General features: G+C 46.6%; 1 protein-coding gene across 1 annotated transcript in view; it reads right to left on the bottom strand.

Moving 5' to 3' along the window:
• RAPGEF1 (Rap guanine nucleotide exchange factor (GEF) 1) overlaps window positions 1–23,749 on the bottom strand; it is an 83,318-nt gene that overhangs the window by 14,384 nt on the left and 45,185 nt on the right. The window contains exons 7-10 of the mRNA XM_010132656.1: window positions 23,155–23,278; window positions 21,654–21,837; window positions 20,552–21,058; window positions 13,851–14,053 (exon numbers count right to left, since the gene is read on the bottom strand). Coding sequence (XP_010130958.1) covers window positions 13,851–14,053; window positions 20,552–21,058; window positions 21,654–21,837; window positions 23,155–23,278 — 1,018 coding nt within the window. The remainder of the gene's footprint in view (window positions 1–13,850; window positions 14,054–20,551; window positions 21,059–21,653; window positions 21,838–23,154; window positions 23,279–23,749) is intronic.

Genomic DNA, 23,749 nt, shown 5'->3' with positions numbered 1-23,749 from the left:
GAAGAGCGGGGCAGGAAAAGCCGTCCCTACCTCCTGCTGGGGCTCACCATGACCCCGAAAGCATCGCCTGCTCTCCGCCCGAACTGGGAAGCCACCCAGCAAGCCAGGAGTGGGCAAGCAGAGGGACCGCCAGCAAGGGAGCCAGGGCAGCAGAATGGACACTGGAGCTCCAAGGTGTGCAGAAGAGGCCGGTGCCAAGCGCGTCAGCCCTGGCGTGAACTCAACATGCACCAGGCAGCCCCTTCCCGGTGTTACTTACTCCTTCAGAGCGAGGGAGTTCCCCGTTGCTCTGGCCAGAGGAATACAGATTGACGTATTCACCCTCACCAGCCTCCTCACTGGCGTTTTCACTCTAAAGAAGACAGGATGAAAGGAAATACGTGATGGTGTCCCCCACCAGCACCTGATGTTAGTGAGAGAACGTGCCCGTGGGCTGGGAGAAGAGCTCTCGGCAGCCACTGAGGCTGTACCTTCCCAGGGGTGATTATTTTCTGCTTCTTGAGGACTATCCCAAATGCCCTGAGCCGCAGCAGGACAGCAGCAGGCACTGCTTTGCAAGAGCTGCTGTGGACTCCATGTCAGGCTGGGAAGGTGCAATATGCACGTGTGGATTTCAACGTTACAAAAGTGGAGCGTTCAGAGCATGACACACAAGTGCCTGTCCTACCCGCGCTGCAGTCCTGCTGCTAAATGCAGATCAGCCCTGCAGCCCAGAGGGTATCAAATGCATCTCCCAGACTATGCTACAAGCACAGAGTAGAGCCATCACACCAGGCTAAACCAAACTTGAGGTCTTCTGGGCTGTAACAAGGACCCAACACAAGGAATATTCAACAGCAAGGTTGAAGTGTGAAAACCTGATCATTTGCTCTGCAATCAGTGTCTCTATTCCAAACTTTGTGAAGAGGCAGCACTAGTGCTGAAAGCTCTAAACCCATCAACTCAGGGCTTTGCAGCAAATAAAAGAGGAACTGCTTTGAAAACGACATGTTTAAAAAAGTAGCTGTAACGGACAAACCTGCTCAGTGATCTGCAAAACTAATCTGGGACCTCAACCTAGTAGTGCCATATCAGTGTGGGAACAGCATTAGTCTACCTTCTCCAGTATGTGATGCTTTGCACCAGCGTGCACTGCCACTGAGCCCACAGCTAGGGCTGCCGGGAACTGGAAGAACAGGAGCCAAGAGAGAGCAACAGGTTTATCACAGGATAGACAAGAGCTGGACTGCGCCCACTGCTCCCGGGGCTCACCAGTGGCTTAGGAGGGAGCAGAGCAGCCACCGCCAAAACCTGCCCTGGCAGCAACCACAGGATGCAAACCGCTGTTAGGAGTCTGTATTTAGAGACAACCAACCTCACACGCCCCTCCTTTACCTTCCTCAGCTTTGTATCACAATTGCAGGAAGCTACAGCAACTTCTCTTCCCTTCACAGCATTTGACATTTTATGTTTCCTACATTTATGCTGTCTTCTCAAACCTCCTAACATAATTTGCTTTTAGTAGTCACCATTTTTATATTAAATTACCTCTCTGAATTCACACATCCATTTGGAAACCAGACTAGATCACATTTAGCATGTATTAATACAAGAGACATTTTCTTTTAAAAACCAAATAAACCCAGCCTGGTTAAGGAGCATTATCTCTTTGGATAGTCTCACCGAAGGCGTCTGGAGAGAATCAGTGAAAGAGGTTTCAGAAGGAAGGCAGACAGGAGCACTCCCGTTAAAGCTGCTCTCCTGAGAAGAGGAGTTTGGCACATCCACAGTGCTGGGTGACTGGCTGGCTGCGGCGGGCACCGCTAGGTCAGAGCTCTGGGATGGATGGACGGGCGGAAAAGGTGCGGTGGAGCAGGAGGAGGAGGTAGAAGAGAGGAAAGGAGGTATGGAGACTTGGTTGTGAGGCACAAAGTCCTGGGAGTAGGACCTAAACACGGATTTGTACTACACGATGCAGAGACGTACAACACAAGAACAAGGAAGATGGGGAAAGGAAAGAGACAGACAAAAGAAAAAGTCATTAGATCGGCAGTAGCGTAGCAGTGACAGCACAAGGCATTTCTAACACAGCACCTCTCCGTTGAGGGGCCAACCTGAACAGATGCAGCACTGTTTTATCATCCACATGCTATAGCAGGAGTTCCTATCTGGGACACGTCAGCCGGTTTTTTCATGGCAAGGTACGTCCTTATACAAAGAGCAGCTCGGCTGCTGATCTCACAGAGGGAAAGTGGGCACCAGGCGGTTTACCTGCAGGTATCGTCTTTGCTAGGTGAGGGAAAGCCTGGGTATCTCAGTACTACTGGTGACGGTGACCCTGAAAATCACTTGAGTGGACAAAAGTATGTGAAGGCATACAGAAACCATGACTGTGAGCATGCTGGAAATATCTAGATAGAGAAAAGTATTCTGAGCGCTTATTGCTTTTCTGGGATTTTCCGCAGGATCCAAATTTAAGATGCTGTTTGCTCCAGCCCTCTAATTTAACAGCTACTGTGTTGAGTCTGTTCCAGAACACACAGCTCCCAGGGAGGAGTGGCTGGATACTCTTCAAAGTTACACAGAACGATAAAGGAGATTACGCTGCTACTCCTTCTCATTTGAGAAACATAGGGAGCAAAAATGATAAACGCCCTCAGGAGCGATGAATTCCTTATCAAACTGATCCTTTAATGCACTGCCTCTAAGAGTCAGCTGAAGAGATGAAGAGAGATCATCTGTGTAAAGCTTTATTTCACTATATCTCCTAATCATCAGATTACTCTTCAGATAATATTAAACAGGGTGCAAGGGGAATATATTGTGCCAAGAAAAACAAGAGCAACCCTCCGTCTTCTAACATCTGGTGCTAGTAAGATTTGCCATCAGGGTAAGTCCAAAACAAAGCTGACATCCATTAAAAAAAAAAAAAAAGACAATAATGCTAAACCTGCTGTAGAGGAGTTTATTTTACAAGTGTAGAGCTCAAACGCAAGCAAGATCTGTGTTGTAGCCAAGTGGACTGAAGGAAGAATCACATCATCCAAAACAACCCACGCTGAAGTGAAGCTGTGGCGGCGGCTCGTTTGAGCGATCTGCTGCAGCAGGACAGTGCATTACAGAGCTCTCAGGAAGCACAGACACATCTCGGTCAAACCAGGCTGAAAAGTGACACCACTGCGATGATGTCAAAAGAAGGGGAAACAAAGGCATGAATCGCAGAATTCAGGCTACATTTTCTCAGGTGAGTTCAGTGAGTGATAAGAACCAAAGCTTTGTCTGTCACCTGAGCCCGGACAGCAGCATTCAGCTCTGCACCGGGATCTTTCTTTCTACCTAGGAAAGACAAGAACTTAAAAATCTAAAGTGAGATTGGCCTCAGGCCAGAAGCATAGGGAGAAAAAAAAAAAAAGTTTTCCACTACAAAGGCAAGGAAATGTAAAGGTCAATAGCTAGACTTTACCTTCCACCACCTCAATCCTCAGTGGTTGCCCTCCGCTGAGCCTGGAGTCCAGTGGTGCCCTGGGTGTATTCTTGGAGCCCAAACCAATTGTAGGCCATAATACAGATGGGCAGGGGGAGATGCTTTGGAAAGAAAGCTTAAAAGACTACTGAAAAATAATCAAAATGCAAATCCCTACTACGTGCCTGTGGCTAAAAGGCAACTGGCTCTAGGACAGGCTCCTCTCTCTTCCTGCCCATTTCTTTCCGGATGAGTAGTCCTGGCTTCAGGGACACTGTCAGCTTTTGGGGCTGCCTCAGTAACAGTGACAAGTCTAATCTCGGTATTTACTTTCTGCCTGGATAAATGCTCTACATTTATTCATTTTCACTTATGTGGACAAAACACTAAATCCCTCGTAAGATGCCAGGATCATGACATCATCTTGGCTCAGCAGATTGATTTTGCCTGCCCGTCTCCCCAGTATTTCATGATCTCACCGGTGCTAATATGCCAACTATCACCCCAAGCCCCAGGCCAGACACCCAAAAAAGAACAGGCGCAAAGTGGATGGAGCATATGTATTCCCACCAACCGCTCCTGCAATGGTTCGGGAAGGCACTCAACAAACTGCTGTCCTGAGAACAAGATCCTTGTCTCCAGTAGAGGAAGTAACTGCTCCAACAGAACCTATGCGCCAGCTCCCCTCGAGCTGGGCTTCCTGCACCCACATGAGACAGGAGGCACGTGCTCCCGCTGCTTTGTAGCTGATGGACATCTTCCACAGGGGAGCCCAAGGCTCTTTGTCTCTGACCTGCCGAACCCAGAGAAAAAGCCAGGCTTTTGCAAAGCAGGAGTGGAGCTCCTGCAGGGCACAAATGAAAGGAAATTACTGTCCTCAATCAAGTCACTCTGGGACAGCAGCACCCTGTGAAGCTCTCGCGCTGCTGATGGTGCTGGCAGGGTTAGCTCAGGCCAAACTCCGGCTGGGAGGCTCAGCAGCTGAGAGGCTGCCTGCTCCACTGCCTGCAGGCTGAGCTAGAGCTCAGTGCGATGAATTACTGCTTCCCCCTGTGAAGCTCTCTCGCTGCTGATGGTGCTGTCAGGGTTAGCTCAGGCCAAACGCCGGCTGGGAGGCTCAGCAGCTGAGAGGCTGCCTGCTCCACTGCCTGCAGGCTGAGCTAGAGCTCAGTGAGATGAATTACTGCTTCGGGGGCTGGAAAATTCACACAGCTTCTGCGTTGTACAGTTTCAGAGACACTAAGCCCAATTTAAAGGCAATTTAGACCTAACTATAACGCAACATTGCATAAATTCCAAAAGTTTACATATGAATATGTTACTAGTGACAGACACTGTATATTAATCTGTCCTCAGTCTCATCGATACACCTTTCAGAAGAGTATCTTGGCACAAGACGTGTTCAAAATGCCAGTTTAAGGCCCAAAGTACCCAGGAAAATGCATTAATCTTCATTATGTGATCCGCGAACAATCATTTAACGACGCAGACACGCTCTCGGTGTGCTGTTAACAAAGAGAACAGTGCAGAGGAGCCTTTGGCATTAATTAACCAGGCTGTTCTCGACTTCCAATCTTGTCGTAAAATTGCATCTTGTAGGAAGCGAGCCAGAGAGCCCCCTCCTTCCACTGGAGCCTGCAAACAGCTCTGGAATTCCAGCTATGCAGCCGTGCTGGGACAAGAGCCAAGAATGAAGCATACTTTTAAAGGGGAAAAAAACCACCCTGTGGTGGAGATGATGTCCATATGGCACCCACTCCTGCTGTTCCCGAGCCCAACCCAGCCCAGCCCAGCCCAGGCAGCAGCTTCAACAGGAATTGCGGCAACGGCTTCCACAGCGTTTGGGTGTTGCACATCTCTTGGAAGCCCTGTCATCCTTTAAAAGACATGCTTTTTGGGGGAGGGGACAGTCCATTCAGCAAAACTGTCAGAGGCAAACTATTCAACCTCTGGTCCTTCCCTTGAGAAATTACAGGCAACAGTTTATCTTGGAAACCAATCAGTGCTAGTTTTAATCTGCTTCTTGGAGGTTTCTTGCAGGGTCAGTAAGGCCTCCATTATGGCTGTACTGACACAACCTCCTACTCCATGGCTTTGCTTTAAGTGAAATACTTCAGAATGATCTCTGGGAAAGCTAGAAAGCAGAGTGCAACCGGATCCTTTGGGAAAGGATGCTTTCTTCTGTCCAAACTCCCACCACAGGCCCAAGAGATGGTCTCCCATCCTGACCTATGACAGCAAACAGCCAACACAGAGAGAAGAATGAGATCTCTTTCCTCTCATCAGTGAAGCAGATTTTAAAAAAGCCCTATATGTCACTTGGGAAGTGCTTCCACAAAGCATGCATTGAGCTTGGAGCAATCTCATCTCCTGGGAACAGCAGGAAGCTCACACACCCAGACCTGAATGTTTACCCCACACAGTGACACACACTTCCAAACACGATGGCATCTTTCAGTGTTTTCAATCTGCTGCCTTTGATTTTTTGCAGGGGTCAATATTTTAGAACAGCTTTCCATCATTAGCAGCAGCATTACAGGATGTCCCAAAGGTCAATGGCATTACAACCGTTTATTTGGTTTAGATGGCAGGAGACAAGCGCCCTAATAGAAAACTTATTTCAAGAGTGATGCTTCTCTATGTTCACCAGGCATGGCTGACCACAAGGAACAGGGAGACAGGTTGTTTATATGCAGGGAGTCACTGGTTGCGATTAACAGCAGTCTCCATCCTAAATTCAAAGTTGAATTCAATTATATGGCTGTCAGAGCATCTGCAGCATCAGCAGACACAGCCTTTACCTTTTAAGCACAGTCTTCTCAGTTACTCTACAGACTTTCTCTGCCAAATTAATCTGTGCTCCTGCCAGACACTCCTAGATCAGACAGAGCATCAGACTTCCCAAACATGAAGCTATCGGAGGAATCGATCAATCTTTTAGATCTCCTCTGCTAGTGCTATTATGAGAGTGATGTGGGCAATGCGCCAGAACTGGATGCCCAAATTCCAACAGTAGAGAACTATGTTCACAGAATACTGGGTGTTGCACAAAATGGCTACACCCTAAGAACATAATTGCAGAGAGACAACTATTGGAAAAGACTTCCTATCTCATGACACAATGCTGGGCTTCCAGGTACTTTTGCTAATGAGGAAGGAAATGCTCCTACAATGAATGGCTGGAAACACAAGCTGCCAACAGAATGGCTTCAAGCACTGCCACAGGAAAGGCAGCAACTCCTCATGCTCGGAGGTTTCTCAGCAAAGCCTCTGACCCAGCCGCACAGCTGACCTCCCCGATTTAAAGTGATGGTTTGCACATCAGATGGATGGATGGGCTTGCTGTTCCCTCAGGAAAGACTTCCCAACTTCTGCACAAGAAAACAAAACATGAAAACAAAATCCAAACTTCTCTTGAAGTGAGAGGGATTCTTGTACATCTTTGCAACAAAACAAGATTTATTAACCATGCATATCTCTTTTGAAACTATCAGGAGAATTCAATCTGATCGCAGCTAGAGCGTCAACTCTTGTTTAGCTTGTAGACAATACTACCATATCTAGTGAGCAGATCTGTAAAAGGCAGAGCCTGGAGAAAAAGTCAAGGCTCCTAAAGTGTCAGTCACACAAAAGCCGTGACCTATCAAGTCAACAGGGAACCATTCAGAGAGACAGGTAGTGCTCCAGCTGCGAGAAACATGTATAAACCACAGGAGGAGGTGGATCTCAGAAGCAGGGTTCAGTGATGCCTGGATGCAACAGAAGTGTGGATACCACGTCCAGGCCCACCATGGGCAGTGGAAATGAACACAAACGCAGAAGGAATGTAGAACAGGAAAGGCAGAACAATACCTAGACCTCAGCAGCTCGTTAAGTGGATGCAAATCCTTTTTTCCCCTTTCCTTTTGCTCCAAACTAAGGAGTCAAACCTTGCTTAAGACAGAAATGAACTCTCACGCTATGAGCTCCCAGTCCTGGTTTGGTCATGGTTCACACCGGCTCAGTCTCTGCTGAGGCCCAGAGCTGTGGTGTCTGCTGCAGACTTGAAGTGAGCTACGCAAGCAGGAGCGCGGCAGGGAAAACATGCCAAGCACAAGTCTGCACTGTGTGTGTCTTTAAAAACTCATCCGACCCTCCTTTTCCTGAACATACGTTACACACACACACAAAAGAAAAACAGTTGCTGTGAATTTTCTGTGTGCTTGCTCAATTTGCTCAAGAATGGTGGGAACAAGCTAGAACAGAAGCGCTGAACTGGAGCTTTCATAAGGAAATCATTGCGCCTTCTGCTGGAATCCATCAGCCAATTTGGTTTCTGCAAAATTACTGGAAATGTTTCTTAATTCAAAAGAAAACACCAAGAAAAAACAGCATTTTGAGAAGGGAAAGTTATTTCTCCATAGTGGAGAATGCAGCCAAATTTCCACTAACGGCATGTACATGCCTCGGAGAAACAACTGTGCTCCTTGTTTCAGTGAGGAAAAGTTTCCTAGCTCTAAATGAACACAAGACCTTCTGCAGTCCTTGGTGGAAAATGTGTGGACGGATAGCAACAGGGCTTGTCACCGGACCGATTTCCTCTGTCAGTGCAGAGTTCCCCAGCTGCCAGGAAGTAACAAGATTTCAAGGTTTGATGCCTCCTGTTCAGATACCTGCCCGCCCATTTCCAGTCACACAGCACAAGGAGTTAATAAACCAAAAGACAGAATCTCTGTCTTCACAAGAAGATGGGAAGGAGGTGCCCAGCTAGAGGAAATTACTGCTGACAATCACCAAGGAAGATGCATTATTGCATCCCTCCTTTCCCACTGTTAAGCAACAGAAAGTACTTTCAGAAGAGATGGGAATCCCTAGAAGGACTCTTGACAATCCACTTGTCCCACCGATGTGGTAATTAACAGCATAACTGTGCATGGGATGGAGAATCCAATGCTGCAGCTCCTTACAGTATCAGCCCACACTACAAACACGACCCTTTGCTGACACAGAGGCCAGACGTGAATCAGAGTTGGTAAAAAACAAGCTCAGCTTGCCAAACCTATGAGGTTTGATCCTGTTGCTCAAGATCTGCCTCTCTCCAGTAAAAGCTATTACCTCTGACACAATTTCCTGCAAAGAAGGAAAAAGCGCGATTAATGGATGGACAGAACAGTGGCGGCTTCTGGACTGCAGCAGCATCTAAGCGCTGGTCAGAAAGGAAAAAGTCAGGGTTCTAGAAAAGAAATTCGTACCTTACAAATGAAAGGACTAAAGATGCTCTGAACAATTTCACCTCTTTTTCTTAAAAAAACTGTCTGAAAATAGCCTTTCTAAGCCCCGTAAATCAGTAGAAGGCACTAGTCCTTCACCTGAAGCACACAGCTGATGGGCTAACGTGGTATAGCTCAGCTTTCCTGCTGCCTGCCCGTGAACAGAAGGGTACAGGGCCAAGTCTTCCCTCTGGGATTTGCTCCTGCTGTCCAGCCCAGGCCAGTCTCCAGGGAAGGAAAAAAGTACGGGCACCTTCTGAAAACCTGCTACACTTGGCAAAGCTGCAGCACACTGCTCACGTTGGGTCAATGGGCAGCCAGCGCGTTGATCAGCTCTGACTTCCTGGTATTGATCTAAAGAGGTTTTTCTTCCTGTACGGAATGGAGAATGATCCATGCAGGAGAGGTATAATTCTAGAAGCCTGGATAATCACTACTGATATTTGGGTGCACAAGAGGCCAGTTCCTTGGCTGGCTGGTATACGAATGGATGCTGTGCTCTCCCCAGCACCAGCTCCCTCGCTGGGGCTGGTGGAAAGCTAATGCTTATTTTTAACAGGTTTGTTGTTCCCCACACTGCTCACTTGAGTGGTGAGAGAGGAAACACGAAGACATGAGATTAGGAGGTGCAGAGCAATGTGTTAAACGTGTTACTGGTGCAGCTCCCGGCAGTCCTCGCAAGGAACCGCACGGTTGCTCCAGTCAATGCTTGGGAGCAGACGGAAGGGGGGCTGAAATGCTGGGTGTCACCCTGGGCATGGTCCAGCCGCTGACAGCTGTTTCACATCTCTGTCTCGTTAGGGATCAGGAAAACGGGATAAGCCGCAGTTACGGTATTACATGGGTCAGCTATGATGCATGTAAGGACATTGGTATTTTGCGGTTCGGAGACAAAGAGACCCTGTCATAGTGAAAATCTCATTTTTGCTTGTGAAAAAATAGACCAGCTAGAGTCATGAGCAACTACGAGATTATCATAATTTTAAAGGCATTAATGGAAAAATCACCGTTTTAAATTCGGCTTATTTCCTTTGTGCATTTGACAGAGCACTGCCTAATTGTTCTCACTGTTCCTCACGCTCCAGTGATTTATTTTCCTTCCACCAAATCCTTCCAAAAACGAGTAAGGATTTTTTAATGAAGTTTTAACATTTCATAAAATAGTTTATTCACAATAATGTAGTCCAAAGCAAGATCAGGTCAGAACAATTAAGTAGGCAGCAACCATTTAATCCATCCAGAATGCTTTTTTAAATGAAAGTGCCCACGTATTTTTAGAACTTTGTACTATTGTATTTATAGACTCTCAATTAAAGCAACAATAGCGAAGTGCTTTTCCTTGGTCTTACAGTTTTGCTGGGTTTTGCTTGCAAGGATTGCTATCAAGCAGGAGAGCTGTACTGTTCAGAACTTACGCATTACTTCAAATTGGAAAACTGTTTACCACAAATTTTTGCAAGCACTAACCTTCCCACACCTCGGCCTTTTCATCTGTGCAGCAAAACTACGATACTGCTCTCTCAAGAAGCAGCCAGCAGCTTTAATTCATTGCTGGTGAAGCAGCGCTACTTGTCAAGTACTTGAATACTTTCTTCTTCTTTGGACCCACGATTCTCACTGATTTTTAGAGAATGAGTAAGTGTTGAATTGGGAAGAGAGCAGTGGCACAGTGGGAAGATATCAAATATTTAAACTAATTGAATACTTCTGAATATTCTCAAGTCTTGCCTGACAATTTCTTCTCCAGATGAAGTCTAATTTACTAAACATCCAGGCCATTGTTAAAAAATAGCCTATTCCCCATTGTCATTGCACAGCAATCAGAGCATAGCCAGAGTTTTACATGTGAAAAAGCCCCATACCGATGAGCTGTTGGAATCCCATGGTTAGATTTAATTTCACTACATTAACACTTTGTTATTGCTACTATTTAAGTAGTTGATCACAGATTTAAGCTGCACTAAGATTATCCTTATTTTCATTTAAATCATTCTCGGCTCCTCCAGTGGTTCTCTCTTCAGACTGCTCACAAGTGCCGTAGGAGAGAAAACCCTGCTCATTCGTCAGCAAATCACACGAGCTACTCGGCTTGTTTGGGACCACGGAGATGTGACAGGAAGCAGACAAGCAAATATAAGATGAAAGATCTGGCAGAGGCCATTTTTAAGTAAAAAAATGAAGGAGCTGCAGCCACTGTTCCATACATTTGACTAAATCCATGTATTTTGGGAACAGCATCTCATTACTTCTCCAAAGGCTGGATTCTCACAGCAGCCTTTAATCGACTCATCCACATCGCTGACATTATGCAACGGAACAAAAAGACTTGGCAGCTCCAGCGTGCAGCCTAGGGAACACACGGATCGAAGGAGTGTGCCTGGGCACATGGGCCAGCTCTGCTTCGTCAGTCCCTTGCCACGAATGTCAACGCTGACATGTATATAACGTAATGAAAGCCACACCTCCCCTGTGCTTCATTTAGTAAATTTACACATGGCTTTTCTCACCTGGGTGATTATTACATGAGTTCAAAAGCACAGAATTTGCACATAAGCGTTTCACCGACACGAATACGCACACGTGTTAAAGTGGGGAGAGCAACTCACCGAATGCACAGGAAAGGAGCTGTGCCGGTTGAGAAAGGAGTTAGAGACTGACATAGTGAGGCCCTGAGTGGCACTGGTGTCCTCGGGGGTGAAGGGCACTTTAGTTTGCTGGACACAGTAGGAGACAGAAGAGAAAGAAGAGGCAGCATAGGAGGCCTGCTGAAGAGGGGGAAGAAAGCAAGAGACAGAAGACACAAAGAGAGCACAGAAAAAGCGATGAATAAAGGATAAGAAATGCTAACTGTAAAACAATGCATATAATGGCTTGCTAAACAAACAGCTATTCATACAGTTCATCAGAGCCAGACACACCAATATGCCTTTCTTGAGCTCAAGAGGCATGACAAAAATCACAGTTCAAATCTTCTTTGTGTCACAAATCCCTTAAAAATAAACTCCTGCCTCCCCCTTCCAGTTCACCCATGGACAGCTGCTGCCCTTTTCTTTCCCATGGCGTTGGGGGGCGGATGCCCAAAGGAGGAAACGGCTCTTGCCTCTGGCTGCTAAGCAGCCAAGTCATGCAACTACTACTTTTTGTGGCAGCCTGCAGACTGGGGACTTTATCTCTCCAGTGTGAGCTACGGGTCTTCTCTGGTACTGAGGAGGTACGGGCTAACAGCAATGTCCAACCATTTCTCAGTCCAGTCCCAAATTCTGTATCATTTGCACAGGAGGGAGATACTACACTATAAGTAATAAATGCTATGAAGGAATTTCTCCTCTGAATTCCAGTACAGTAAGGATTCTGAGGGAGGCTAACAGATATCTAGGCTTCCTCAGGTCTGACTTGTTGTATACAATGTACAAAGTTTCATACATAAGCTCTAAAGTTCACAAGGAAGGATTTCCTAATCATTACTTTACAGAGGAGTCCATCCAACACAACTTGCCTCCTGCTAGAGCAGCCAATGCCCATGAGATTTGCTGTTTCAGAAACTCCCATGGCAGCAGGAGCTGAGGAACTGGTGGCTTTTACAGCAATTGTTGAATAAGCCATCATCTGCTTGCTCTACTTCCCCAACACAGAGATGAAGGTAAGGGTGGGAGGCTGCACTTGAAGAAATCTTTGCTTCAGGGGAACTGCAAGCAACACCTTGATGGTATCAGCTTCTAAGACTACAAGAATGCCTAGCAGGCAAACCAGTGACATCTTGGCTGCCCAGATAATGATTAAAGGGCAGCAAAGAAATGCTTTGCTTCAGCTGACAAATTCAAAAAAGGAGCAGAATTTCCCTTCTGCACAATGGCTACAGTAAATCCCTGCTTTATACACCCTCTCTCCTGACCATGTAGACAACATCCCCACTCAAGCGACTACAAGGTGCAAGTGTCAGTGCAAGGATCGCTGTGAGAAGGGGACCACAGACTGGAAAACTGCCCGATCCTTCAGAGAGGAGTCCTGTAGACTCTTCAGTGTCCCTGCAAAGGAGATGGGACATGGCCATTTAAGTTCTCATCCCCACGAAGTAGTAATGCATAACACTCGGTTTAGCTCAGCCAGAAATGCTTTATCCTTTTAGGACTCCTACCTGCATCACAGAAATGTAGTTATGCAAATCCCAAAATTAAGAGTTCTCGGCTGCTTTTTCCCATTTGATTAAAAAGGAACACTCTGGGATGGTCAAACTTCAGCACCAATAACACGAAGAAATATTGGAACAGTCACCCTCATGATGGTAACACCATGGCTCTGTTCCCACAATTCCTCCTGTTTTGTTAAAGCTGTGGCCAATTCAGTTAATGACATCAGCATGAAAGATGGAGGCTTGCTTTGTTTTGAATAGATAATTAATATAAACAAACCCCCTAAGACTGGAGTTAAGAAAAAGACAAGAATAGAAAGGAGGAGCCTTAAAGGACAAAACTCCAGCTCCAGTCAGGTTGGAAATAAAACTGCTCCTGCCAGCACTGAGGTCAGGATTTCATCCCCCAGGTAGAAAATGGCACTGGCTGTACTGTTAATGCCCACCACACTCGCACACGGCAATGTGCCTTTGTGTGCTGGCAGTCTGGGAAACAGGTAGAATCCTCGGTCACTCAGTGGGACTAACGTGGAGAAAACACGAGTTAAATAATGGCTATACCAGAGCTCTGTGGCTCTGGCAAAGACTGAGCCATAAAAGCAGTTATTATGTTTAAACGGTTATTATTAGTGGCATCCTTGACAACAGTTTCAAAACAGCATTGGGAGCAACAGCGCAGCAATCTCTTGAAAATCATGTTGCCCAGCGTGTCAAAATCTTCAAAGCAGTTGTCATTACACAAGCCTGTAGCCTGGCACAAATTCAGCCATGCCACGTGGAAAACTAACATTTTGTTTTTAGGGCATTTTAGGACTTTCAGAGTTTGTGGGGAACAGTCTGAACACGGGGTTAGAAAGGAGCTTGAAACAGATGATGCAAAATGCCTAAAAGCACATTAACAAAATGACAAGGAGCATGATGCGGTAACACCACCGAGACACCCTCCCACCACCACAGCCTCTCAGAAACTGGAGCCGCAAGAACTGAGTTGTTCCCTCCTGCCAGGGAGGGCACCACAGAGGTCACTTACCAGCTGCCGCTGCTTTGGTGGGAGAGCGGGAGGAGGTGCCAGATCTTGAGAGGGGTCTGAGCTGATGAAGGAGTCACTGAACCCATAGACTTCCATGAGGTGCTTGTTCTTCTGCTGGTAGATGTGCTCGTTCTGAGGGGTCTGGTAGAACATGGATGGCTGAGGCTCTGAGTAGTCTTCCACAAACTGCATATATGCCATCACTGCAATGCAAAGAAAGGTCACACTCACTGCTCCGCATGCTGCAACCACCACAAGCAGGCAGGGTGCGCACCCTCAGAATAAGAGTCAGGCCACACCACTGTCAGCCTGACTTGGCTGCAGGCTGGGAGCAGCAAGGCTTCTGTGCTGTGGTCACAGGTAGATCACACAGTCACTCTTCTACCTTGCAGGAAAGGATCTGAATATCCCGTCCTGCAAGCCAGTGCACAACAAACACAATCACAGGCCACAAACACATCTGACAACAGTGTAAGGAACCAGTGAGGTCTCCAAACAGCCACCTGAGATGTGTGCCTCACTGACACTTAGCCCAGATCCCTCTGTATGTAACCCATGGCAATTCTGAGAGCATTGCTCAAGAGTTAATGCCCAAAGTCACCAAAAAGCCGAAATAACTTCAAACTGCTTTCTAGAAAGCACAAATAATCTTGTATAAAGATGCAACCTTGACAATAAATCTGTAATAATTCTTGTGTCTATAGTAAGTCTCCCATCTGTAGTCAACCAGAATTCTCGACCAAGGAGTTTTGCAGCCTTTTTCCATTGTAGCAAGCTGATAAAGCTGTTACCAGAGGACACTTACCTGCAAGACTGGGTGTGCCTCCCCCTCAGCTATTTATAAGCCACTGGCAATGCTGGTACAAGATACCTACCTTCTAGAAGTGCCACTGACCAAGCCTGCCTACCCCCTTATCTCAAATCCAGCACCCTGTGCTTCTGTCCTTTTTTAAAGCACCTAATCATCTCCATTTCTTGAATACAACTGATTCAAAAGCTTTTCTGAGATGCGGTTCGATGGAAATATTAAATGGGATCAAATCTCATTTAGAGGACCTTTCCATCTGTACAATATCCTTCCCAAGTCTATGAAAAAACCCACTCAGATCTGCCTATGCAGCTCCGACAGAGGAATAGTTACTGCTGCAATATTTTAGTGTTGGAGGGGGAGAATGACACCCAGTGTCATAGAAAGACTACTACAAACCCCCAGAATTATTCAGGATCAGAAGTGCACTCAATAAATGTTAAATAAAGAACTCTTCTCTATACCCGAGAACAGGAGCACCAGATCTATATAAGTGTCATAAAAAAGAATGAGCGAGGCCTTTTTGTAAACGTGCTGTCATGCAAAAGATCCTCTGTGATCATTCCTCCCTTCCTCCTGATAAACAAGCAGTTGTCAGATTTTGTAAATCTGGTCATTAGGTGGCAATTCTTCAGCTTCTGCTGGCATTTCGGCTGTACAGCTGAAATGAATGGGTGACTTCAGTGAAAACTATAAATACAACCACCACAATGCAGTTTGTGCACATCGTGGGGCCGGTTCCCACACTAGCTGCAAGGCAAAGCCCTCTGTTCACCTGCCAGTGCAGATCTACGGGCCAGCCCATTTCAAACAGGATGCAGCCGTGCAAACGTGTCGGCAGGAAGGAGTTGCTTTGCACCTGCTTTTTGCACCTTTTTTCAGTTTTCCTCTAATATTTTAAACTCTGTTTAGAAATGGAGCTAACTGCAGCTGTCCCTTCCCACAGAATGATATCCCTCCTCCAAAAAATAAAGAAAAAAGCCCACAAAGGTCGTGGCAATCGAAGCACAGGAAACCTCATCTGATGGATTTCAATCCCAACCGGTAACACCTGCTGTCCCCATCCTGTGACCCCACAGGGTGCTGCCAGTGGACAACCTGTTCGTGTCCCACAGCACTGCCAGCTTCTGCATAGCTCTGCCAAGGCTGCTGCAACGCTGACCTCCAACACCCCCTGCTACCTGAGCCTTGCTCCTCTTCCTCCTCCACCCGGCCTCCTTTGGCTGGTTCAGACCTCTCCTTCTTGAAGGGAGAGTGACAGAGGGTTCAAACTGCAGGCACGTGTGGTGGTGTGTGTTTGCGCCCACTCATCTGCTGGTGTCAGCACTCGTGCTAAAGCCAAGATCAAATTTGCTCATGCACGTGAACTTCAGCCTAACGATGAAAAGAAGCATGTTCTGGCAATATTCTCTTATTTGAAACCATGGTGAAGGAAGGAATCTTGGTGTAGAAAATACAGAGTTGCTAAAATACTGCTTTCAAACAACAGCCATACAGTTAATCAAGGTGCTCCTATTAATACCTGTGCCCAGAAAACTGCCTGGGTATCATACAACAGCTTCAGAGGCTAAGATCTAAACAAGACTTGTGAAAGGTATTTCTCTAGCAGCAGAAGTGAACTAAGGATCAAGACTCCTTGGAGAAGTGTAGAGGACAAGAGCTTGAGGGAACAGATGACATTCCGAGAGCTCATCACCTGCACAGGACAAAAGCCAGGAAGTCAGACTTGGCAGTCCTGGCATAATGCAGCAGAAACTGCTAAATTCAGACCAACTCTTTTATGCAGTTACCAACAAAAACAGTGTTCACTTGACACCCAGGTCTGGAGACAACGCTCAGGACCGACGGCTGTGTGTTCCTGGGTTCAGCGCCTGCACAACGCTACAACTCGGGAAGTGTTGGTGAAAAGGGTATCGCATTAGGCGCTTGCGTAAAATTAAATTACTGTAACTCGAGGTAGTCGGCCTGAACGCTGTTGAGAGCCTTAACTCAATCTGCAAGGGAATAATGAACAGCTCTTTTATCTGAGCTCTTTACGAGGCTAATGCATCCCATCGTCATGGCAGCTCTCCTGCCTTGCTTGTCACAACTAGTCCAGGGCAGGTGAGCATGTCTCTGCTTCTGCTCTGTCATCTTCTCTGTTTTTAGGTGAAGTGAAAAAACAGTTGGGATATTTCACAGATAGTGAAATACGAGCCTGGCTCAGGAGTAGAGGCTGCAGAGTGCAAATTAAAATGGGCATCATAGAAATGCTGCCAATCTTGAACAGGAGAGTGAGGGAGCACAACCACTCTTGAGACTGCTGTTTGCAAAGGGTCTTTCTTTCCCTCCTCCCTCCACCCCTTCCCCTCTCTGCTGCAATTTTTCACAAGGCAAAAATTTAAAAAGCAGATGGGAAATTACATCACCAGCTCAGATTGGGCTGCACGCCCTGCAGCGGCTCCGTGCAGAGGGAGGGATGGGACTGCAACCTTCACGGTGAGCAGCCGGGGTGGAGTAACAGTCTCGAGGCAGCACCCCAGGAGAGAAGGGAAGCGTGAGAGAGAAACCTCTCCCACCACATGCCCAGCTTATGTCAGTTCCAAAACCAGACAGAAAACATTTGAAATAAAAAAACATAAAATCTCAGACTGAGGCCAGGAACACCTTCTCCACAATCTGCTCGCAGTGCCTTTGCTGTCATTTCTAAAGGAGCTAAAGCTGCTCAGGGATTTCTAGCACACACCAGCTCTCCTCACATGGCAGAAGTCACAGGTATTGCTGAGAGTGCACCAGCAGCTCCCAAGGCAGCTCGCCATGCAGCTGGGGAGAGCAGCTACTGGTCCTGGAAGCAGCACTCAGCTGTGGGAGAAAAAGAAGCAAGCAACCTCTTGTCAGAAAAACACCCCCAGACCAGTGGTTGAAGTCAGCAAGAAAATGCTGGAAGATTATCAGCAATAAGGCACGTAGGTAAGGCACAGTAGTGTCCAATGCAGAGGACACACTGAAGGTCTAGCCCAGCTCCTGGCCCTGTGTCAGCAGCCTGTGTTATAACTGGCCCTGCGCAAGTGCAACAGATTTCTGTGCATGGGTAGGAGCCAAAATAATGGAAATTCTTAAGCTATACTGCAAATCAACTCGCTGGAGAGGTCAAGGTCAAATGAGCCAGTCTTTGCTGTCACCTCTGGGAAGAGAGCTGTTTTTCAAAGAGCTCGGATTATCCGCTGGCTAAGCCCAGCCTGCCCACAGCGTGGTTCCTGCAGTTAAATACCAGCTGCGTACAGGGCACCAGGCTGCGTGTTTCAGGGAGGGAAACATGAATAACTACCTCACCACTAGTTTCCAAGCTGTTTCGGGGGAGGATCTTGTTATTTCTGACTCTGGGCTCTTCATGGCAGAAGCTGTCTTGTACAGCAGGAGCACGATGCTGGTGCTCAAGCAGAAGTCTGGAGTAATTTGCTTTTAGCACAGTATATGTACTCTCACAGCACAGTAAAATAACAATAATTCATGCCAGACTAAAAGGCTTACCATTCCTCTGTTTAAATTATACAGAAATCAACTCTTGGAGGTCCCTCTGAGCACAGCTCACAGCCATACACGTGGTTAACTCAAGCAGAATTTGCTGTATAAAAAGACCAAAGTCTCTGCTGCAACATTTCCTGCCAACTACCAAAAGATGTCCCTCAACAAAGGGACTACAACCAAGTCCAACCTGTCCAGGTCTTTTTAATAAATTCATGCATCTCCTCCAGACGCCGGGAGTTTGTTGGGGTTGTGGAAGCAGCACTGCTTCACCTATGAATTTACACAAGAGTATCTACATGCATCAGCCTCCAGGCAGAGAAATCCTGGGTGCTACCCTACAACCTAAGTAATGCTTTACTGCCCTTTTAATGTTGAAAAGAAAAGTAAAACTAACAACCACAGATCTGTGGTGTGATATACTGCGGAGGGAAGACAATCTAAAGAAGTTCACCATGTCACACAAATGCATTTAAAAAAATCCACAGCAGTCAGGTATCAGCCCAACTACTACAAGCTTTGCACAAAGATGCTTTATCAAACCAGAGCTGACAACATGTACCTTTCCTGACAATGCAATCTGATCAATAACCCAAGCGCTTATGATAGTGCCTGATAACAATGCACTCTAACACGAAAGAAAATTCACATACGAGGCCTTGGTATTCAGGTTAAAAGTGTGCACGGGCAATAATGGAGAAGATAGTGTTTAAAACTGTTTTTAAGTAACTCCTTGGTATCTCATGTGGTAACAGAAAACAAAGGCATGGAGCTTAGCAAGAAAAACAAACAGCTCAGGTCTCTCAGCTGCCAAATTGCCTCTTACCCAAGACTCACCCAGGCGTCTCCCGCTACTAAAGCTGCCTACGTGCCCAGAGGTGCATTTCCCTGCATACACCCCAGCCTGTGCAGTGTAAAACCACCCCGACCCAGTCCTCATTGTTTACGTACAGCCCACCAGGGCCTGATCCTGCAGTAGGGAAGCTCTGTATCACAGCCCCTTGCAGCTGGTACTGCAGGAGAGTATTCTGAACAACACGAATCACAACAACCAACCTTGGCTATGCCTTGTGCCACCATTTATTTGTTGCCTTAAACAAACATCTCCGCTCCTTTTTAGCTGCTTTCTCCTTTTTAGCTGCTTTCAGTATCTTTTAACTGCTTGCTTACCAGAGAGGGACAGAATTGATTTCCTGCCTATGGGGACACAAACACAAGACAACCCTCACTTTCAGGTGGGTCAAGCCTTGTGCTCTGAGTAAAATCTCAGAGGGTTACAAATGGGGACTGGTCTCATAGGGATAATGGAAATGCTTTTAGCCAATGCACTTCTTTAAAAAAGAGACTGGCACAGCACACTGCCATAGGAATGGGCAGAACGCTAACCCTGCCACACAACACCCAATCTCACTTCCACTGTATGCTCAGGGTAAAGACTACAAACTGCAGAAACGAGCCAGAAGGCCGACTCAGCACTTTCGAATCAGCTCTTCACTTGGCCTGCCAGCCAGACACCATAACCCTGATGAACTGGACCTTGCGCATGCTACCTCCTCATGCCACACACAGCTGCAAAGCAAGCCCGTGGCTGGTACGTGAACATCTGCTGGATCTCACCACGTGTCCACAGCCTTCCTCGGCAGATCAGTACGGTTGCCTTTTTGACGAGAGGTTTCACACGTTTTCAGTCATCAACATTAAGGAAATCAGAATAAGGTTGAGAGCTTGAGTTGCAGTCAGCACCGGTGTGCCAGCAGTCTGGTGAGCCTTCCCATTTAGAGGCTGCTCATTTTAACGATATGGGAAATTCTCAGGCATCCAAAGGAAATGAGATCCCGCAGCAAACCGGCAGTACTAGACACTAAGTTAATAGCGTTGTCTTGCACAGCTATGTGGGTGATTGTGCTCCTGTTGCCAAATAACTGCTCTGGCAAAGCTCAGTTTTGGACACAAAAGCAGCCCTTTCTCTGAGCTGTTGGAGAGTACCCAATTCTTTTCTGCAATAGGAACACATTCATAAAATGGGGGTGGAGGGAAGGAATGGATGTAAAAAGGAAGGATAAACCAGGAAGATCTGTAAGGCAAAGCGCCTCAAAGACTTGTGCTCAGGTTAACAGAGAAGTAAAATGGTCTCACCACAGCAATGGATATGCTGTGTGATGCCAGCTGCCTTGGGTCTGGATCATTCCTGGCTCCAAGAGTCACTCCCTCCCCATCAAAGGATGGACACTTCCCTCCCAAACCTTTGACACTGATGATTTTGACACCCAGACTCACGTAAGCAAGGGCATTACCTTGGGGTCACCATCACTTAGTGGTCAACAGAAGCTTGACAGCTGCAAGGAAAGGGAAAGGTGAAAGTAAAACCCCGACACAAGAACTTCCTTACTGTGTTTGTTTTTCTTCTCTGGCAGAGGTGGTGGCTTCTCTGGGTCACTGTTAGGATCTGGAGTAGCGAATTCAGCAATGAATTCAACCGGGGCTGAAGAGTTTACTTGTGGGAAAGGCAAAACAGCAGCAAACGGTGTGAAGGGTACTGACGGGCCAGACACTGCATTCTGCATGTCATCCTCCGAGATGTTATCATACTGGGAAGGGTGCCTTTCGTAGGACACCCTGCAGCCTGAGTTATCTGAAGTCTGAGAGGCTGCGCTTCTCCTCTTCTTTTCTGGCAAAGCTGGAGGAGTCTCTGTTGGCTGTGCTGCTCCTGCGAGGCTGCAGAATTCCAGTGGAGGAGAGCTGCCCTGCGGGAGCTGGAAAGCATGTCCATGGAAAGGGGAGCCAGACTCACCCAACGACTCTGGCAATGGGCTGAGGATACCTGGCACCTGCTGAGGTATCTGATCAGCGTTGGAGAGGTCCTGCTGCAAAAATTCGTAGTCTGGATCATAGTGATCTGACTGATCTGGTTAAACAGAGGGGACAGAAGAATAATGCATTAGTTTCTCTTTCACTGTTTAGCCCCTCCCATTCCATTAGTTAATTAATCAGTTCATTTAATCAGAGTGGTACTTGCAGCATGGACCATCTTGCTACACTTTCTGTAACATCCAGCCTTAATAAAACTCTTTATCATTATCTTTATCATTATTTCTTTACACTAGCAAACAAATAACAAAAATTCAATAGGTACATCAATGCAGAGATTATTTATGTTTAATATTTATATTTTTATTTTCTTTCCTAATATGTAGAAACAGCATCGCTTCAGCCTACCAAGACTGTCATTTCTGCAGACAAGGCTGAAATCAACAAAACATTCCACTTGAGAGCTGAATCGAGTTTGAACACAATCATCTCTAGCTAGGGAAACACATTCCCCTGGGCTTTTCTCCTATCTGACAGAATATAATGCTGCACAGGACTGCCTGCAGCGACTACCAGATGACAGCTGCAAGCACAATCCATTTATTTCTGCATCACGGCTATGACAGCTTCCAAACCAGAGCGAAGGGGGCTCCTCCAGTGGCCCCGGACAATCCCCTGCTTACCTAACGTTTCACAGCTTGTGTTGCGGGAGCACTGACCGCTGTCACGGTCCAGAGAAGAGAGTTGCTCATCTGACTTGCTGAGCTTGCCAATGCTACTGCATGGCGAGAGGCGAGGAGATTCCCCCCCGTACGAATGGCTTCCACCTGACAACCTTCTCTGAGCATAGCAGTCAACATCAAAATCCTTAAGGAAAAGAAAAGAAAAAAAAAAAAAAATCAAGTCACCATCACTCGAGATAGCTCGCTAGCAAGCAAGATACAGCACAAAGAGCTGTTAAGAACAGCTGCGTTAAGAAAACCAGGAGGGGAGAAGATCAGTGCTACCGGCCCTCTGCAGTCAAACAGGCTCCTCAGGACCACAGGAAGCCTCTTGAATTGATAAACAGCCCATGGCAGGAAGCAATGTGTATTCCCGCTTCCAGGTAGCGCGTGCTGTGACCCACACTGGACTTAACAGATACTGAGAAGATGATGTTCCTCACCACCATACACGTCTGAGCACTGCCTGTCGAGACACTGGTACAAGGTGACCAGACTGCAAGATTTCTCATTTAATAACTGGGGCTTTAGCAAATATTAGTTTAGGTGCGTGCAAAGGGAAAATAAGCTACAGTGGGATAGAACTTTCTGTGCCTGTGACTAAATTTCTATTTTGGAAACTACCTCAAGCTTATCAACCTGCGAGTGAAGCCCTCAAAGTATTCCCACTCCTGCAAATCAACCTAAGTGTGATTGTAGCAGTAACTGAAGAACTGCCTCAGCTTTATCTGGGTCAGTCAAACGACTGCAGAGGCTTCCTAAGCCAGAGCTGAGGTTCTGGGGATGAGGACAAGATTTGATTTTGGTGCAATTTGGTATGATTCAGGTCCTCACTGCTGAGTTAGTAAGTTTCTGAAGGTGTAACACAAACCCAGCCGTTTACAACCTCACAAATCCCAGACCAGCACAAGTGATGGACTATGATTTACACATGCAGTCCCAAGTTTTCCACTTTCCTGTCAGAAAATTTACACATTTCCCCAAAGCACCAGCAGCGGTCAGAGCAGTTGCTCAAACTATTGCTTGGATTAAAAGATGTTTCAAACGGTGACTGGATGAAGACAGGCTTTGGATCTCAATATGCCACATGCTCCCTTGGCCTGTAAGCAAACCTTGGTGAGGCCACAGTAAGCTCAGCTCCGCACCCTGATCTATCTGACGCGTCAACACTCAACCACTCACATTGTCACACTTTGCTACAGCTCAAGGCAACAAACTTTGTAGCAATTATTTAATTAAATCAAACAACACTGAAAAAAAACATTAAGCTGTTCACATTATTCATCATACTGTTGTTCCTGTCACTAGAAGTCCCACTGCAGAGCTCTCCGGTTCAGGGCTGTGTGGGATGAGCAGGAGCATGGAGGGAACCGCACAGCTGCAGGTCACAGCATTTCTCTGAGCTTTTGCTGCAGTTCACAGCACATCTCCCTTGGCTCTCGCAAAGAGGTTATGCCATTACCTGTCTGTTGATTCCAACAGGTAAACTGGACCCACTGGTGGCTCGACTCATGGGGGCCACAACTGCCACTCTGGTGGGGGAAGGTGCCGACTGCCGTTTCTTAGGGGGCAATGCTGGTGGAGGGCTGCAAGACACAATAGGCATCGATGCTTCCATTACTCTTCCAGCAAAAAGACTTTCAGAGGCTTCACAAGCTTGTTTTCCAGAAAGCCTCTGACTTGCCAGGCTCAAAGCTCACAGGTTCTTGTCCAAAGCTGGCCAGGAGCTATTCGCAAAGCATATCCACTAACCACTACCAATTTAAGAACACTCTCACAGGTAAGGTCCTGTTCAGCGAGCTATTTTTTAAGGTTGGAAAAGAGTTGGTATTTCTCAAATGAAAACAATTGCTGTTTTAAAAATTATTTTTAATGGAGCTAACTAGCATAGTAATTATTTCATAATAAAAGTGGTGAAAATCCCAATTAAATGTTTTGGTACTGTTTCCATTCACAGAAGTCCTCCCTTCTTGAACCTTCCACATTTGAAAAATGCTCAAAGTTTCAAAAATTCACAGGACAGAAAAAGTGTTTTTCTGCCTTTTACTCTCCTGCTG

The sequence above is a fragment of the Buceros rhinoceros genome, unplaced genomic scaffold (genome assembly GCF_000710305.1).
Source record: "Buceros rhinoceros silvestris isolate BGI_N320 unplaced genomic scaffold, ASM71030v1 scaffold4730, whole genome shotgun sequence".
Taxonomy (NCBI): domain Eukaryota; kingdom Metazoa; phylum Chordata; class Aves; order Bucerotiformes; family Bucerotidae; genus Buceros; species Buceros rhinoceros.
Note: the sequence above shows the minus strand (reverse complement) of the source record. Positions and strands in the feature narration are given on the sequence as shown.